Source organism: Marmota marmota, unplaced genomic scaffold (assembly GCF_001458135.2).
Source record: "Marmota marmota marmota unplaced genomic scaffold, marMar, whole genome shotgun sequence".
Taxonomy (NCBI): Eukaryota; Metazoa; Chordata; class Mammalia; order Rodentia; family Sciuridae; genus Marmota; species Marmota marmota.
The window spans coordinates 4,292,377-4,310,024 of NW_025999853.1; the positions used below are offsets into that span (position 1 = coordinate 4,292,377).

At 37.7% G+C, this 17,648-nt stretch overlaps 1 protein-coding gene across 2 annotated transcripts; it reads right to left on the bottom strand.

Annotated features, from left to right (window-relative positions):
* Window positions 1-12,101: 12,101 nt before the first annotated feature.
* On the bottom strand, window positions 12,102-15,748 carry LOC107139913 (hibernation-associated plasma protein HP-20-like). Of its 2 annotated transcripts, none has more exons than XM_015482791.2 (3): window positions 15,547-15,748; window positions 14,530-14,667; window positions 12,102-12,610 (listed from the first exon to the last, which is right to left on the bottom strand). In XM_015482791.2, exons 1-3 carry the CDS (start codon window positions 15,551-15,553, stop codon window positions 12,165-12,167), a joined length of 591 nt encoding a protein of 196 aa, XP_015338277.1. In that variant the 5' UTR covers window positions 15,554-15,748; the 3' UTR covers window positions 12,102-12,164. The 2 variants fall into 2 exon arrangements, with proteins under 2 accessions (XP_015338277.1, XP_048658387.1); XM_048802430.1 differs by having other exon boundaries at window positions 12,102-12,631.
* Window positions 15,749-17,648: the final 1,900 nt, after the last annotated feature.

The following is a 17,648-nucleotide window of genomic DNA, read 5'->3' on the forward strand; positions in this document are numbered from 1 at the left end:
TTTTTGTCAGTAATCATAATTTTAGAATATACCTTCAAATTCAAACAAGCCGTCAATCAAATTTTGGGGTCACAAAATCTGGTCCTAATTTGTGATTCAAGTGATCTTACAAAACTGAAGGGAAGTCATGAATGGAGAAATATCACAATGATTGATGAGTCTGTGTTTAAAATTAGAAGATGTTGGATTCAAATCCCTGCTTTGCTACCTCCAAACTGAGAGACCTTGTCAGTTCACCTCACTTCTCTCTTGATCACATATGTACAAGAGTTTTGGGTTAATTATTTAATAATTTTAAGGTTGAAAGATGATATGTGTAACTTTTTAATAAAGATAAATGATATATATTTTAATTTCTTAAAAAAGTTATTTCTTATTACTCTCATTCTTTGCTTCCATCTATGGAAAGTGCTATTCTAATTTTAAAACTGGGGAGAATATTATTTCCAAGAATTTTGACAACCTATCACAGAAAAACCAAGGACACATCTCAAAATAACTTTAAAATGACTCTGAGAATATTATGAATGCTTAGACACATTCCATGATGTCATACTTTCCAAACTCTTCCAGAAAATAGTGAGGCACTTGGCATTAATGAAACAACAGGAAAAAAAAGGGGGGGGGGGCTGCAGAGGCCTAGAAGAGAGATGACTATACTTTCTCTAAACTTAATTTTCAAGGGTAGAACCAGGGCTGAAATGCACTTCTCCAGGCTTTTATTTGCTTTGTAATTTCATACCAATATGGTGCTGGGTTGCCTATGACTCGGTGGATATAAATGGGCAACGAATTTTGTTCTCAGTCTGACACTCTAATCCCATTTGAACTGTTCCCAACACATATATGCACACACACACACACACACACATATGCAAATACATAATCAAACTTGAATCATAAAGACCCCTCAGTTGCAGAGGAAATATTTATTTTCCTGAACTAATAACAGCATTAGTCTCAAAACATACGATGTTAGGACAGTACACTGACTATAACATGAAGTCCCTCATTGATTTTATTGTAGGAAAGATGATTAGGACTTCAAAGTTTACCTTACTCATGGTCCATAAATGAAAATTTAGCAGGTTTTCCTTTTGACTTAAGTTCAAAATCTTCAGAGAAAAGGCAGACATGACCTTCACAGAAAATATAAATTGCCTTCTAGTGACCGTGTTTCTTTCCACGTTGTTTCATTACCAATCTTGGATCCAAATTTTCATGTAAATTTCTAAAGCTATCTTTACAACTATACTTAACATACATGTTTTAGGCTTTTCTGTAATGGATGTGTGTGTGTGTGTGTGTGTGTGTAAATGTGTGCTCTATTAATGCTTAAACTGTCAAATGATAATATGTGAATCCATGTAACTCTCTAAAATACTCCTAGAATCAGAGAGATTGAACATAGTAGATTGAGGGAAAAGTAAATAACTGCGTTGTTTTAAAAATATTAATTTGGAATGTCAAACAATAATCATCAATAAGAGATACAACTGTTAATAGGCTTTGGCTTCCTATCAGTTGATATGGTTGGGTAGCACTGGAAGTCAGGTGAGTTGGAAGATGGTGTACGGAGAAATAGCAGGACAAAGGATGAGGGAGAGGCAAAGAAGAGAGGAAACAGAATCAATAAGCTATAAACAGAGAGGTAATCACAGTGTGACATACGTAGAGATGAAATCAAAACAAAAGGCAGAGGCAGACACACAAGAGGGATTAAGATTCTAAGAAAAATTTGGGGCTGGGGTTGTGGCTCAGTGGTAGAGCACTTGCCTCACATGTGTGAGGCACTGGGTTCAATTCTCAGCACCGCATATACATAAATGAATAAAATAAAGGTCTGTCAACACTAAAAAATATTTTTTAAAAATTCTAAGAAAAATTTAACCTGGAGCAATGCAATATTCTATCAGTTCACTTTGATTATGAGCATCCTGGTTTTAAATATTAATATTGAGTTGGAAATAAAATATAATGGGGCTGGGGTTATGGCTCAGCGGCAGAGCGCTCGTCTAGCACGTACGAGGCCCTGGGCTCAATCCTCAGCACCACATAAAAATAAATAAATAAAATAAAGATATTGTGTCCAACTAAAAGCTAAATTAAAAAAAGTATAAAGGACATCATTCATCTTTTTATTTATATCTTAAAGACACTGATTTTATTAGAATGATTTGACATTAATTCCATATTCCAAGAGTCTTGGTCTTCCCAATTGGGCTTCTACTTCTTCTAATCCTTTCTACAGGTCAGATCAAATTATAAATTTAAACAGGTCTCTCTTTTTAGTCCAGCATTATTAGATGAATAATTACCCTTTAAGGATGTTCTAATTAAAAAATAGAAATCACACACAAGAGGAAAAAAGTACTTGGGAAACTGCTCTGTGTTGATACCATGGGTCAATTTCCTCAAGACAGACATTAATAAGAAAAACATTCCCTTCCCAGGGAGAGAGCTCTTCCTCGTCCACTGTGGACACTCGTTCAATGATCACCTCCTGGCTGTCTTATTCCTGACTTCTCTGCTCAACCTTTGAAACTTTGCAGAGATGGCAATTTTTTATCTCAACTTTTGATTTTCTGTTCTCCTGAACCCTGAAGTCAGGGTAAATTTTCTAACCAAGCAGTGAAATACTCAAATACATAAAGGAACACAAACATATGGACAGTCCAACTAAAACACTTACACCCACTCTCTGGCAGCTCCTTTGATTATCATGGCCTAGCCTGGACCTCATAGCTGATGAACTTTGCTTGATTGTTCCCTCTCTACTGGTCACTCAATCAATATCACCCTGTGAGCTCATCTCTGACTACTCCAGACCCACGAAGTAGAGAGATGGAACAGCCCTGATTTCCCCTAATCTAAATCTGTAATTTTATAGACTTAGAAAATGAGACGCAGGAAGAAGGGAAAACTCAGTGAGTGAAATGAGTGAAATCAGCATCAATCAAATCAGGACAATGGAGAGATTTTCCTCCTAACCTAGAACTCCATATGTCTTTTCCTGATTTTCTTTCTTGCTATCCATATTTTCAGACCTTAACAGTTCTTCCACTGACAACCTTGCATGTGCCAGGCAGGCTCTCTGTGCTTGCTGAGGTGAAATAAGTTAATTAAAATTCAATTAATTGAGGATGAGATATTAAAATGGCTGAGCGAAGAGTTTAACAATCCTTTTCTCTAAAAATAAAATAAGACTGGACAAAAATAGTTAAAACAAACCTTTTAAATTTTGGAAAATGGCCAATCGTATACAAAAATGAGTATTTACTCAAAAATTCCACTTAATCTCAGTAAGAACAGAGGAAATATGTACTTTCTTCACCTGGAATTATACTCGCCTAGCCTAAAGCTCTGTAGTGCAGATATCCTACTAGGGTGTGATGGGGTGAGAGAACTAGTAGAGGGTAGGGACAGGCGGAATTTTAACCAGTAAGTAGAATGAATAATTCATCCCAAGGGCACTGTCAAAAATAATGTTTTTTAAGTATCAAACAACCAGGGAAGTCTGAACTTTTAGTTATCCTGAGATCCTGATACTAACTAGGTCAAGCAATAGACCAGCCATAAATTTAGCAGGGAGATTTGGGAGAGGGGGGATACTCAAAAATGGCTTTGAGAAGACCCCATCTATCTAGAAGGCAGTCTAGAGAACTGTGGACATAAACAGGCTTCTTTCCAGCTCAGCAAGACCTGAAAGTGAAGTACCAAGCCAATTGTTCCTGGCTAAATATGAAAGTCTAGGGACGAGCAGGTAAAATCAAGGTCAGACCTGAAACTTGTCTGAACTTGATTTAAGTACAACTTCTAAAGAATCATTTGACTGACTAGTCACCAGTTCTGACCCAGGGACAATCCCTAGAAACCCAGGCTTAGGAAATAAAAAGAGTTGAGAAAAATTGAGTAGATATCAGTGGCAGTACAGAGTGAGATACACTATAATGACAATCAATCCCCAGGGGAGCTAAATCAGAATCCAGAATTATTGCAATCTCTTAGTGATAACATCCATATACTAAAAAATCTAAAATGAACAAAGAAACAGGAAAGTGTGATCCTTACACAGGGAAAAGAAAGAAATAAAAAGAAAAAAAAAGAAGTCAATAGAAGCAGTCTCAAAAGGAGCCCAGGTATTTTAGACCTAGAAGATAAAAGTTAGAGAAGTAATTATGTTCAAATTATTAAAGTAACTTGAGTTTTAAGAATTACAGGAAAGTATGATGACAATGACCCATCAAATACACTATATGAATTGGTTGAGAAGTTATTTTTTAAAAATAACCAAATGGAAATTCTGAACCTGCAAGATACCACAACTGAAATAAAATATTCACCAGATGGGTTTACCAACAAATTGGAATTGTAAGAAAAATCCATCAGCTTGAACACAAATCGAGAGACCTCATCTTATCTGAGAAACATAAAGGAAAAAAAAGAAGGAAAGAACAAAGAGCCCCAGAAACTAGAGAGACACTACCAAGCACACCAACATACATGAGACAGGAGTCCCAGAAGGAAAGGACACGTAGGAAGGGGGGAAGATATTTGAAGCAGTAATGGCTGAAAGCACCCAGATTTGCTGGAAAACATTGATCTGCATCTCCAAGGAGGTCCATGGGCTCCAATGAGGGTAAAACTAAAGAGATCATCAACAAAACCAACTGTGGCAAGTTAAAAACTTTTAGAGTTCTTGAAAACACGAAAAGATTATTAAATCATCATGAAAAAGCAAACCACTATAATATGAACAGCTGTCTTGTCAGAAGAATCTTGGAAACCAGAAGACAGTAGAATGGCATGCAGAATTCTGAAGGAAAACTACCATTTCTAAGCTTTTGATTTGAAGTGAGAATGTGCAACTCTTCCTTAGAGACCATTATAGGATTCTTACTTGGTCTAATTTCAATATTATTGTATCTCAGGGATGAGAGGAGCTGGGGGAGGAGGAGTAAAGTGGGGAAACAGCTCATCAGTGTAACATCAACACACACACACACACACACACACACAATGTTTATCAGTTATAAGTTCTCCATTTTACATGGGTGACAATTTATGTTTTCCCCAAACAATTACAATATCAAAATCAAAGATATCCTGAGCACATGTCCCACGACAGTTACAATAACAATGAAGAAGCTTGAAATATTGTGAGAGTTACTGAAATGTGGTAGACGTGAAGCGAGCACAAGATGAAACAATGGCTCTGAAAGAACTGCTAGATGCAGGTTGCACAAACCTTAAATTTAATTTTAAAAGCCCCACAAACCCTGCTAAGTACAATAAAGTGAAACACAATAAAATGAGATATTTATTTATTTCTATTTTATTATACTATGGTCTGAGTTAATCAATACAAGTTGTAGGTTATAGGTTAGAAATACAGATTAATAAAATAGTATAGTCACTACACTACACTCTATCTTTATGGTTCCTATGTAAAACTGTTATATGAGCTATTTTTAAGATGATAAAAAATTGTCTTTCTGCACTTTGTGCACCCACAAATGTAAAGTCCCCAGGATGCAGTGGTCTGTATTTGCTCTGCTCACTGCGTTCTCAGCCCCTGGACTCTGCTTGCTTACAATCTGCAGATGCAATCTGCAGATGTTTGCAGGATGTGGTTTTAATATTTAAATATTTGGACCACAAACAGCTAGAGGTGCTTCTTTCAGAGAGACACTCAGACTCAGTCAGAAGCATTGCTGGCCAGGAAAAAATAGATAAAATAAAATTCTTTGATTTGTTTCAAATTCAAACTTAGTGTGTTTTCTGAGAGGTTGCCTCATAACAATTATTTTTATTGTTTTCAGAGTTTGGGATTCATCGTATAAATCTCATACATATTTTGTTACATTCATACATAAGTACTTCAGTTTTGGGAGTGCTAATGTAAAAAGAATCATTCTGGTCTAAACGTGTCCCCATATTCATGTTGAAACTTAATCACCAATGTGATGGCATTCACCTCCTTCAGGAGGTGATTCTTCATGAGGGCTGTCCTCATGGATGGGACCAGTGCCTCATAACAGGTCTTGGAGGTAGGGTCTGTTCCTTCTTCTGACAGGTGAGGACACACATTCCCCGTCCCTTGCCCTGCCACACTTCTGCTAGGTGAGGATGCAGTAAATGTTTTGTCAGCAGACAAAACATTCCAGGCCCTTGACCTTGGATTTCCAGGCCTCCAGGATGGTGAGAAATAGATTTCTGCTTTTTATGAACTACCCAGCCCAAGATATTTTATTAGAGAACCCTGAACGGACTAAGGCAGCTGATATCCAGGATACATTCCCTTCAACAATGGAGAGGAAACAGACACCTTCAGACCAACCCAACCAGGAACACTGGGAATATTTCTTGCCTATACAATTGCACTCAAAGAAATGCTTTCTTTAGGGTGGAAGAAAAATTATTTCAGAAACATGAAAATATAGCAAGTAATAGTGAACAGCCTGATGGGGTAACTCAGTACATGAATACAACAAACACTGCACAAATTAATGTTTATTCATTTATTAAAATGCATGTTCTAATATTCTACCCTCATGTAATAGGAACTTGTATTAAACTGAAGCGGCAACTCCTTCCTGAGATGTGTCATTTTATCTCTGTTTTAATAGCTGCAAACTGCTGGTTTCTGCTTCTATGATCATGTTTGCTCAGTACTTGTGGCAGGAACCAGAGACACCTGGAGAAAGGGGGAGGAATCAAGGCTACTTTCTAAAGAAAGTCTTGAAACCTGTAAGTCTGTACTGTATAAAAAAAGATCCTGAGGATAAAGCGTGGTAGAAGACTTGGCTGAGCCCCACCAGTGCTGAATAAACCTTGCTCTTTGCATCTCCAGGCCTGTTTATCTCTTTCCATTGCCATAATTTTCTATATTTTTTTGTAACAAAAGTGTAATAAATAAAGCATGTTTGCAGTCTCAAAGAATATACTACATAAATACTAACAGAATATACGTCAACAAAGAGAAAACAGATAATCAGGCATATGTGATGGATTCAAAGAAAGGAAAAAAAATACAAAAGAATATAAAAGTAAAATACATAGAAACTGATATGGATAATACAAAATAAAAATAATACCATGGATTTAGACAAAATTTTATGAGTATGTTGAATATAAATGGATACAATACTCCAATTTTAATAAAATGCTACTATAGAAAGAAACATTAATGATCAGAAGACACAGTCTCTATATAAAAAGATGAAGATTTATTGATATTTAAGGATAGAAATTATATACAATATAAATGTAAGTGTAACATTGATAAGGCTGAGGTGACGGACAAAAGGCACTAAACTGATAAAGAAGGACATTCCATGTTTTAGGGACTCCAGCTGAACCTACATTAGGCCCTTCAATGTCCACAGACCACTGATGGACCACTGCTAGTTTTATTTCTTATTTTCCTATTTGTTCCAAATCCAGCAGTCTTTTCTTCTGCAATATTTAATTTACTGCTAAACCCCTATTTTTTATTTCATCTCTAAAAGACAAATTTGGGGCTTTTATAATTTCTTCTTTCACTAACTATGAACCTATGGGGTTTAGTCCTAAAAAACTGTCTTTTTCTGTACTGATATCTTTAACTCCAGTAAACACTGTTTCTAGTTTAAATAATAAACTCTTATTTAAATTATCAGTTGACTTTTGTTCTTTGTTTCATCCTGACATGAAGATCCTTCAACTTGGATTACTTCCTTCCTGCTTGAAGGACAGCAGTTTGTTTGTCTGGGTGACAAACGCTATGTTAACTGTATATTTGCTTGCTTAGGAATGTGCTTCCTTGCTTATTTGAGAGATAGTTTTCATTTTTTTTTATCTAATATCCAATTCACTAACTCTTTTCTCTAATCAATTTACTGTAAAATGAGTTCTCTGAGTTTGTTGATGTTTGTTTTATTTATTTTAATTTTTAAAAGTTCTATTTGGATAGCTTACTATTTTTTTTATTTCAACTTTTATAATTGCACATTCCCACACTATTTTCCAACTCATTAACCTGTCTTTAACCATAATAAATTTAGATTTTTAAAAAACTGAGCTTAGGCTTTTAATGTTTCATTTTACTTTAAAAGCTCTATAGCATGCCCATAGTATTTATAAAATTATATTGTTTTAGAAGCACTTTCAAGTTTTTAGTTTTATGCTACTGATCTCATAAATTTTCATTCTGTACTGACTTTTGATATTCATTTTGTTTATTTATTTTTTGACTGACACATAATATGTGCACATATTTATGAGGTACAATGTGATGCTTTGATTATGTAAAGTTTTCTTCTGAAAATGTCCACATCTATTTAAATGCACAGATTGATTTCTGCTTTTTTTTTTTTCCTTCAGTCACCTCCAACTCCTCGGCTCTTCTTTGCTCTTTATGTCCATCAACCTTGAAATTCTACTGACAAATCATTGGTTCAATGTCCTCAAGTTCTAGGAGGCAGGTGACTTCCTCCAAAGAGGATCATATTTTGCTTCAGCCAAATGCCTGGAGGACTTCAAGATCAAATTCTTAATTTGGTGTCTGTGGTACCAGTTTAAGTGAGGCCAATCCACGGCTGGAGCTGTGCAGGGGTCTTCCTCCTCCATCCTGTTCTCTCCCATCCCCATTTGCATTTGCTTTTACTTAAACCAAGGTAATATCCTCTTCTCACTTTGCTGGGGTTTAAAGAAGTCAGAAGAAAACTTAATTCTGCTTCTTTCTTATCTTACCTGGTGTCCAAAGTGTTGTGGGCATTTCCTTCACATTTTGAGTAGTTTCTAGGTCTTGACTGTCTTGCTGTCCTATGAAGCCAACGGTGGTTGCTCATATGCAGACATATTGGAAATGTCCCCCGGGAAGAAAAGCAGCCTCTAGAGTAGTTTTGTTTTTTTTCCTTTCCTTTTCACTTCTCTAAGATCAGGTTTTCATTCACACCACAAACAAATATCAACTCAAATTGATATTAAAGACGTAAACAAAAATCCTGGATATTTAAAACTCCTAGTGGGGGGAAACTTAGAGGGAAGGTTGAACTACGTTGGTGTGGGCAATCATCTCTTGGATACAACCCCAAAAGCATGAGCAACAAAAGCGAAAATACACAAAAGGGGTTGCATTGAACTAAAAAGCAGCCGCACGGCAAAGGAAACAATCGACAGAGTGAAAACCCCACAGATTGGGAGAAAATGTTCGCAAATCATCTATCTGATAATAAGCTCATATCAAAAATATCTAAGGAAGTCAAACAACTTAATAGTAAGAAAAAACAAACAATTTTTAAAATGTCCCTGGATACACATTTCATAAAAGAAGACATAAATGTCCAATAGATATATGAAAAAATGTCCAACATCACAATCCTCAGAGAAATGGACATTAAAAGCACAATGAGATATCCCCTCAGACCTATTAGAAGGACTGTTGTCAAAAGATGAGCAATAAGTGTTGGCAAAGATATATAGGAAAGGGAACACTGGTAGACTGTTGATGGTAATTAGTACAGCCACTGTGGGTAACATGATGGCGGTTCCTCAATTAAGAATAGGGGCTGGGGTTGTGGCTCAGTGGTAGAGGGCTTGCCTTGCACATGTGAGGCACTGGGTTTGATCCTCAGCACCACATACAAATAAATAAATAAAGATATTATACCCATCTACAACTTAAAAAATATTTTTAAAACATTTTTTAAAAAATTAAGAATAGCACTACCATCTGATCTAGCAATTCCACTTCTGAGTATATATACAAAGTATTTGAAAGCATCAGTACATGACCTATACTTCCCTGTTCCTTGTAGCATGATCCACAACGGCCGACCTAGGTATCCACGATGGGTGAATGGGTATAAAAAATGTGGATACACACAAAATGGAACACTAGTCTGCCTTCAAAAAGAAGGAAATCTGTCATTTGTGTCAATGCAGATGAAGTTGGAGGACATTCGCTAAGTAAACCAGCCAGGCACAGAAAGACAAACACTCCACCATCTCACTTGTAAATGAAATCTAAAATGTTCAACTCATGGCAGTAAAGAACAGAAAGGTGGTTCCAGGAGGCTGGAGGTGGGGAAAGAGAAGATGTGGGTCAAAGGATAAAAGCTTTAGTCAGACAGCAGGAATAAGTTTCAGGGGCCTGTTGTTATGTTAGACAACCTGCCATTGCTGTAGGGACATACCTGAGACAGTCAACTTGTAGAAGGGAAAATGTATTTTAACTAACAATTTCAGAGATTTCAGTCCTTAGTCTCTGTTGCTTTGGGCCTGAGATGAGGCAGAATATCATGGTGAAAGGGTGTGGTGGAGGAAATATACTCACCTTAAGGCAGCCAGGGAGCAGAGAAAGAGGAAAAATGTATCCTTTAAAGGCATCCCCTGTGATCCACCTCTCTCCAGTTTCCACCACCTCCCAATAGCACCACCAGCTGGGACCAAGCCTTCAACATTGAGCCTTGGGTTCACTCAAGAACCAAACTATAACAATTGACTAGCATAGTTACTATAGTTAATAATAACATGTTTCAAAAATGCTCCAGAGTTGATTTTTACATGTTCTCATCACAAAAAAATATGTGAGATGATGATGATGGTTAATTTACTCGATTTAGTAATTCCACAGTGTATAAATATATGGAAAAGTTACATTGTATCGCATAAATACATGCAATTAGGATTTGTCATTTAACAAAAGCCTCTTGAACTTAACCCAGGGACAATATGTCAGGAAATAAAAGACTCCAACATTACATATGTAGAAATGTTTCAACTCAGTGATTCATTTCCCTCATAACTGAAAAATACAAAAACGAAACACAAGTAGTTTTTATTTTATATTTGCTATACAGTTGAATGTGTCTTATGAACCGAATAAGTCCCACCAAAATGAATAAGTGGAATCTCTTTGTAAAGAGCATAAGTAAAATTCAACCAGAAATTCAGAAAATGAAAAATAAACCCGGCATTTATCTATGTATCATAGAGTTAGCTTTGAATTGCTAATAAGGTGGAGATATCTATTTGTATTCATCTACCTAATCCATCAACATCTGATTATTTGATATAGATTGAGATTAAGTATCCATCTATACCTCCACCTTAACAGCAGTGTGACACCAATCAGGAAGGTCTGATTCCGGAGAAGTAAGAAAGAGATTAAGCCAGAGAGTCTGCCTGTTTCTCCCCAAGGACATTTTCCAATATAGACCCACAATGAGCAATCTTCACTCTGTTTCTGTCTCTGTTTCTACCTCTACCTCTGCCTCTGCTTCTGCCTCTGTTTCTACCTCTATCTGAGGCTCCCTGGCTGTTCACTGAAACTCTTTCCTCTTTATCTTAGTTCCATATGCAAACTCCACTTTGGAGTTAGGAGGGACCATGCCCCTAATTGACCTCTGGCCCATATGACACAGGCCATAGAATGTGAGCCACTCCCAAAACCTTGCTCACAGATTTCTCCTGGGTATTGCTATCTATGCTCTTTTCTCTTTTGCTCCTTTGAACTTGGAGACCTTCAAAGCATGTGTGGAAGAAGACTCCCTTTCACACGAAGAAGTCAGGATCTTGGTTCTCCCACCTCTTGGAAGAGCTTTACCCTTTGTTGAGAAATACCTGTGGGTTTCAGGTGCACATGGCATTCAGCCACTGAAATCTGGGTGCATCCCTTGTGTTTGCTGCTGTCCCCTTTTCTAATACAGTGTTTCAGATTATCCCCATGTTTCTAGAAAAGGAATGGTCAAAATTAGCCCTGTCTTTGGAAAGATAAAGTTACAGCAGGGCCAACAAGTTTAACAGAGCCTACGTATAAATAATTTAAAGGAGGAAGGTGTAAAAAGTAAGGTCTCCAGGCACATAAAAACTCTTTAAAAGGGTGAAATGCAACGAGATCGCATGGGTTGTGTGCACTGAGTACATTTTCCTAAGACATTTGTATTGGGGTCCATGGGCCCTAGTCTGGGTAGTCTAAGAAGGACCTTGATTGTGAAAACGATGTTTCTTGAATAATTTTCTGATTTTGACGGTACAAGGCCCAGCTCTAAAGAGGGTAAAGATGCCTTATCTTATACAATTATATTTCTCAGATGCTGGAAGAAATAAATACAAAATTTCAAAATCTGGAAACTAGGTTTATTCTTTTCAGGTTGAAGAATCACACAAGGCTCAGAGTTTTAGGAGGTAATCAGAAAACCTGAGAAATAGATAATGACTTCTGCTTGATTTGGTTCCTCTGTTTCAACATCTGCTTCTAGCCACACCTTGTCCCCCTGTCTCAGCGGCATAATCATGGCACCAGAAACATTTTCATATTCTTCTTTGGAGAGCTGACGCTTTTCCATGACTTGGGCTTGGTTCTTCATCAATCCAACCTTCACCTTGCAGTGGTGAAGCTCAACATCAAAGCTGAAATGGTAATTTCCAGGCTTCCTGCAGTTAAAGATTCCCGACGTCTCGTTCAAGTCCATTTGAGCATTGTACAGGACCTCTGTGAAGACGACAGGCTTGGAAGGTGGAGGGAGCCTTCCACTAAGCTTCACAGTGAAGGCTGACCTCTCTCTGCAGCGGCATTTTACATTGTACCCTTTTGGTCCTGGGTGTCCTGGTATACCCATAGTGCCTAGGAAGAACACAGAACCATCTATGAGAAGCTGATGCCTTCGTGGGAGCATGTACCCTCCCAGAAATGCACTCGGGGTGTCAGGAGTTCACTTGCTGAATGTGAGAGACACTTCTCTCCAGATTCTGTGCATATCCCAATATCTCAGAGTTGCAACCCCTGTTGTAGTTTCCACCAATGCTAACAGAGCTCTCAGGGCAAGGTTATAGAGAAAGCAATACTTGCTCCATTTTCCCTAATATTCCTGGATCTCTGTGTTTTCGCCTCCCTGGAGCAGACATTCCAAGGGTGCTATGCCATACTGGATGGTACTGAGCACCCCAGCACGATTTTGACTTTGCACAACGTGGCCTGTCCAAAGCTCAGAAACTCAGTTTACTACCCATTAGATCTTCTTTGACTTTCATCTGAGCAAGTCATACACCCATCAAAATTATTGTACTAGTTTACACCAACCTCCTACGGGGATTAAGTTACTGCCTTGGCTAAGAGAGTGAACTTCAGGCTTATACAAGAAATAAGTAGAGAGGGCTGGGGTTGTAGCTCAGTGGTAGAGCGCTTGCCTTGCACGCGTGAGGCACTGGGTTCGATCCTCAGCACCCATAAAAATAAATAAAGAAAACAAAGACATTGTGTCCATCCACAAGTTAAAAAAAAAAATATATATATATATATGTAGAGGTAATATTTTATCACTTATTAACAGTATTTTTCTACTCAAGTTCCTTAACAATTTTAAAGATCTCTTTCCTCAACTATGCAGCAACCCTTAATAGTACTCTTTTAATTGTTCCTGAATTAGTTAGCATTCCATGTTATATTCGATGTTGTTATTACTACTATTGGTCTCTAAGTTGGGACTATGATCTTTGTCCCCTAAAAAAATCTTAGGAAAATGTGATAATAAAAGAATGGTGACATTTTTCTGTGATTTCTACTCCTGTGGGTCTGCATTTACTTGATAACACTAACCTTGAATTTAAGAGGTTGAATCTTTCTCTCTGAGGACAAGTGAACCATGAGATCACAAAACCTGAGTCCCTTTGATCCTAGAATATGGACACATGGATGCTCAGTGATGATGAGAGCTGTAAAAGAAACTTTTCAAAATGCATGGGATTGTCTCCAAGGGACCCTTTTGGCAATCTCATTTAGATGCCAGCAGCAATGCACGAAGCCTCCTCGCTGTGCACAGTTCTAGAGCCTCAGCGTGCATCCGAATCACGTGGGGGCTTGCTCCAACACAGGTTGCTCACCAGGGACTTTCTCAGAGGAGACCTGGGGTGGAGACTAAAATTTGATTTTATAAGAGAATTTCAGGTGCTGCTGCTGCTGGTCTGAAGACAACCCTTGGAGAACTGTGTCCCTACCTGGCAAAGGCAAGAAGCACACTAGGAATCTGGTGCAGCCCGTGAGTAGGATCGAGGGTGCATCTAGAACCCAAGGGTATACAGGGCTTACTGGGCACCAGCTCCCCCAATAATGCATGGACTTGGCTCAGACATTACTATAATCAAATGCACATCTTCTCACAAGCATGCTGTGCTACTCAGCCCTTGGGAGCCCTTTTTCTCCCCTTAACTAGAAAAGCTATCCTGATCCATGCTTCCACCTCTGCAAATATGAATCTTCTTGGTAGCTCCCCTACCTTGACTTACCCTTCTGGAGCGGCATGGCCTTCAATCACCACCTGAGCCTGGAACTGGGCCAGATTCCTTAGTCTTCATAAGATCTGTGATTTGGGCTAATGAGCATTGTGCCAAAGAAGCCCTATCTGAAGCTAATGCTGGACCTCAATTTCTTTCTCTCCATTCTTTCTTTTTTTTACTTGCTACTAATAATCCTATGAAAACCATGACATTTCACCCAAAGGTTGAGAGGGAAGGGAAATTAAGGAACAGAAGAAAAGACTTTCTTACCTGGGGGACCTTGGAAACCAGGGGGCCCCATCAATCCAGGAAACCCTGGATATCCCGGAGGTCCTGGAGGTCCATAGCAGTCGACCTGATCATTGAAGACATTCATCAGGAGAACAGATATGGCCAATCTCCACACATCTAGAACAAGAAGCAAAGAAGAATTATTTACTAACAATCTGTGTGGGTAGAATTAAAGCTGTGTCAATCAAAATAACTTCATACAAGTTTGGGTTCAAATGACAGCTGTACCTCTTATCAGTTTATGTTAAACCCTACATTGTAGCTGGCCCTTTTTGTTAACTTCTTTATCATGAACCACCACCCTGGAATTCAGTTATGACTATATTCAAGATTGTTAATCTCTGTTCTTATGCATATCTTTGTCAGATAATAAATACTTAAGAAATAGTGTTGAACTATCGAGTGAATAATCATTAATACAGGTTACTAGTTATTTTTATCATGCTCAGGATACAATGCTAGAAACATTATTTCATCGAATTTTTATTCAAGTTTGGTAAGAGATGAGCTCTTAACCTATAGTTAAAGATAAGGAAGCTGAGATCCCCAAATTTATAGTTATCAATGCCAAACAAGAAAACCAGAAAGAACAAGAGGTAGGATTTGAATCCTAGTCTCAGTCCAGCCATTATTCCAGTGAATTTTAAGTGAATTAATGGGTATACGTGATCCTGCTTCTTGACATCTCAAGATGCTGAGTTAGAGGTTTTTAAAATTTGCTTGTCTTTGTTTTGTTCTTTACTTTTCTCAAACAAACCTTGTGTTTAAACAGGGAATATAAAGCAGAGTGGACTATCATTTACTCCCATGTTTTCCTGTTCCCCAGATCAGCAGCCCCCAAAATAATGTGTAGAGAATAATAGGGTTATCAACATTATCCACATTGGAGTTTTCGGTCCCTATTAAGACTGGCCATTTCCAATCCACCTCCTTCCAAGGACTGGAAGATTGGATCACACCCTCCCACCACTTGCATCACAACCCTACTGTCCCTACCGGTCATTCTCAGGTAGAAAGGCCAAGTTCTCTTGGTGGGCTTCTTCCAGTACAAAAGGTTCCTGTGTTGCTTAGCTCAGGAGCCTGAGGCTTGGGTCCCTGTGAGGGCTTCCCTGTAGCAAGGACTCTTAAAATGTTCTGCAATAATTTCTTCAATATTGAAATATTTTCAGAAGGTCCAACCTGGGTCCACAGCAAGGTTAATGATTAACCCAAAGCAGGACCTTTCCAGACTTTGGACAGGAAGATGGTAACATCTTGGTCAACCCCAGACTTTCCATCTGGAATGTCTGTAATGAAAAATAGCTGTGATAGGTAAAACCCAGTCTCCAAGCATAGATGATAGTAGTTAGAACCCATTCAAGAGATCCACTGACAATATATGGTATTCTTGACAGCTGTGGAGAGTGGATGTTATAGTTCTCACCACAAAAATAGCCACGAGTGGTAACATAGTTTTTTTTGTTCTGTTTATTTGATGTTATTTTGGTGCTCGAGATGGAACCCAGAGTCTCATACAATGCTACACTCTGCCACTGAGCCATGTTCTCAGCCTCAATGCATTTGTTCACTAGTTATATCTAACCCTCACTCAGTGTATATTTACTTCAAAACACATTATACACAATAAATACATACAATGTGGACTGTCAATTTTTTTTTAAATTAAAATGCTAGAATGTGCCTTTCCTACTATTTTTTGAGTACTTATTCACTACATCTAAGCTCAGTCCCAGGGCTGTGAAACCATTTCCCTGGATAAGAAATCTTTATAGACAGAAGAACTTCTCTGGGCTCATTGGTAAATCATTGTTGGACAAGCCACCACCATTATTTGAAGGCCAATGTGTGATACATATAAATTGTGTTGTTAAAATAAGAACATCACACAAGAAGAATGTCTTCCCAGCTGTTATTATTCCTCATATGTCATCTCTTTAAGTCCTTATTACATTATTATAAGAAAAACACTACTATGACTTGGTGACCTAAAGCTGGCTGTCCTTGGTTGCAAATCCATTGTGCAGTACAAAACATGACCCTGTTCTCAAGGTCATGATCCACTCATTAGCAGACAAATCCAGAGGCTTAGATCAATCTCAGGTTCAACCTCGTTGACAACACGACCCATGGTATTATTATGTCCCTCTCTGTGACGTTAGTAGGTGCTGATGCTAGATGCCTACCATCATTAAACTGCTGTTTTAAAATAGTGATATTCTAATTCTATAAATTCTTTTCCATGAGTTAGTTGTAACATTTTGATAAAGAGACTTTATGTCTCATCTACTATTATTTCTACCCAGGGCTAAAATTCATACAAGAAACTTAGAACAAATGGTTGTTTTTTCCCTCTCTTATTTGCCAGTTTCATTGATTTTCTTTCATCCTCCAAAGCTCAGATTAATTCAATAAATTCCTAGAAGCATAATTGTTGAATTGCATAGTTAAGATTATGTTTTGTTTTATAAATGCCAAACTGCTCCCAAATTAGGTGTCATTGCATTTCCACCAGCAATGAATGAAAATTATTTTGCTCTGCATCCTTGGTAGAAATTGAACTATTTTTTTATTTTATCTATTCTTTTTTTAAAAAAATATATCTTTATTTATTATTATGTGATGCTGAGGTTTGAACCCAGTGCCTCACATGTGGTAGACAAGTGCTCTACCACTGAGCTACAACTCCACCCCTGATTTTAGCTCTTCTGATAAGTATATAGTCACTGGTAATTTAATTTACAATCCCTTCTGGCCAATGCTGTTGGACATCTCAATATATGATTAGGTACCATCTCCACAACTTCTTTGGTGGGATGTGTATTCAGGTATGTTGCTCATGTTTTCAGGGGGTTGTTTATTTTCTTGTGGCATTATTATTTCCTTGTATATTTTGTCAGACGTGGTTTTGCAATATTTTCTTTCCATCTTTCAAGGGTCAAGTTTCAGTGGACTTTTGATTCTTTAAACAGCATCATTTATGATTTGGGTATTATATTTTAAATTTTGCTACCAAACCAAAGTCACTTAGATTGTCTCCTATATTTTCTTCTAGAATTTTCTAATTGTGTGTTTCTTGTAATGCACTGAAGTAATTTTTT

Bases quoted from the DNA above. Each gene is read 5' to 3' on its own strand.
- LOC107139913 (XM_048802430.1), bottom strand. The intron at 12,632-14,529 runs GTAAGAAAGTCT...AGCTTCTCATAG, and splicing joins TGGTTTCCAAGGTCCCCCAG to ATGGTTCTGTGTTCTTCCTA.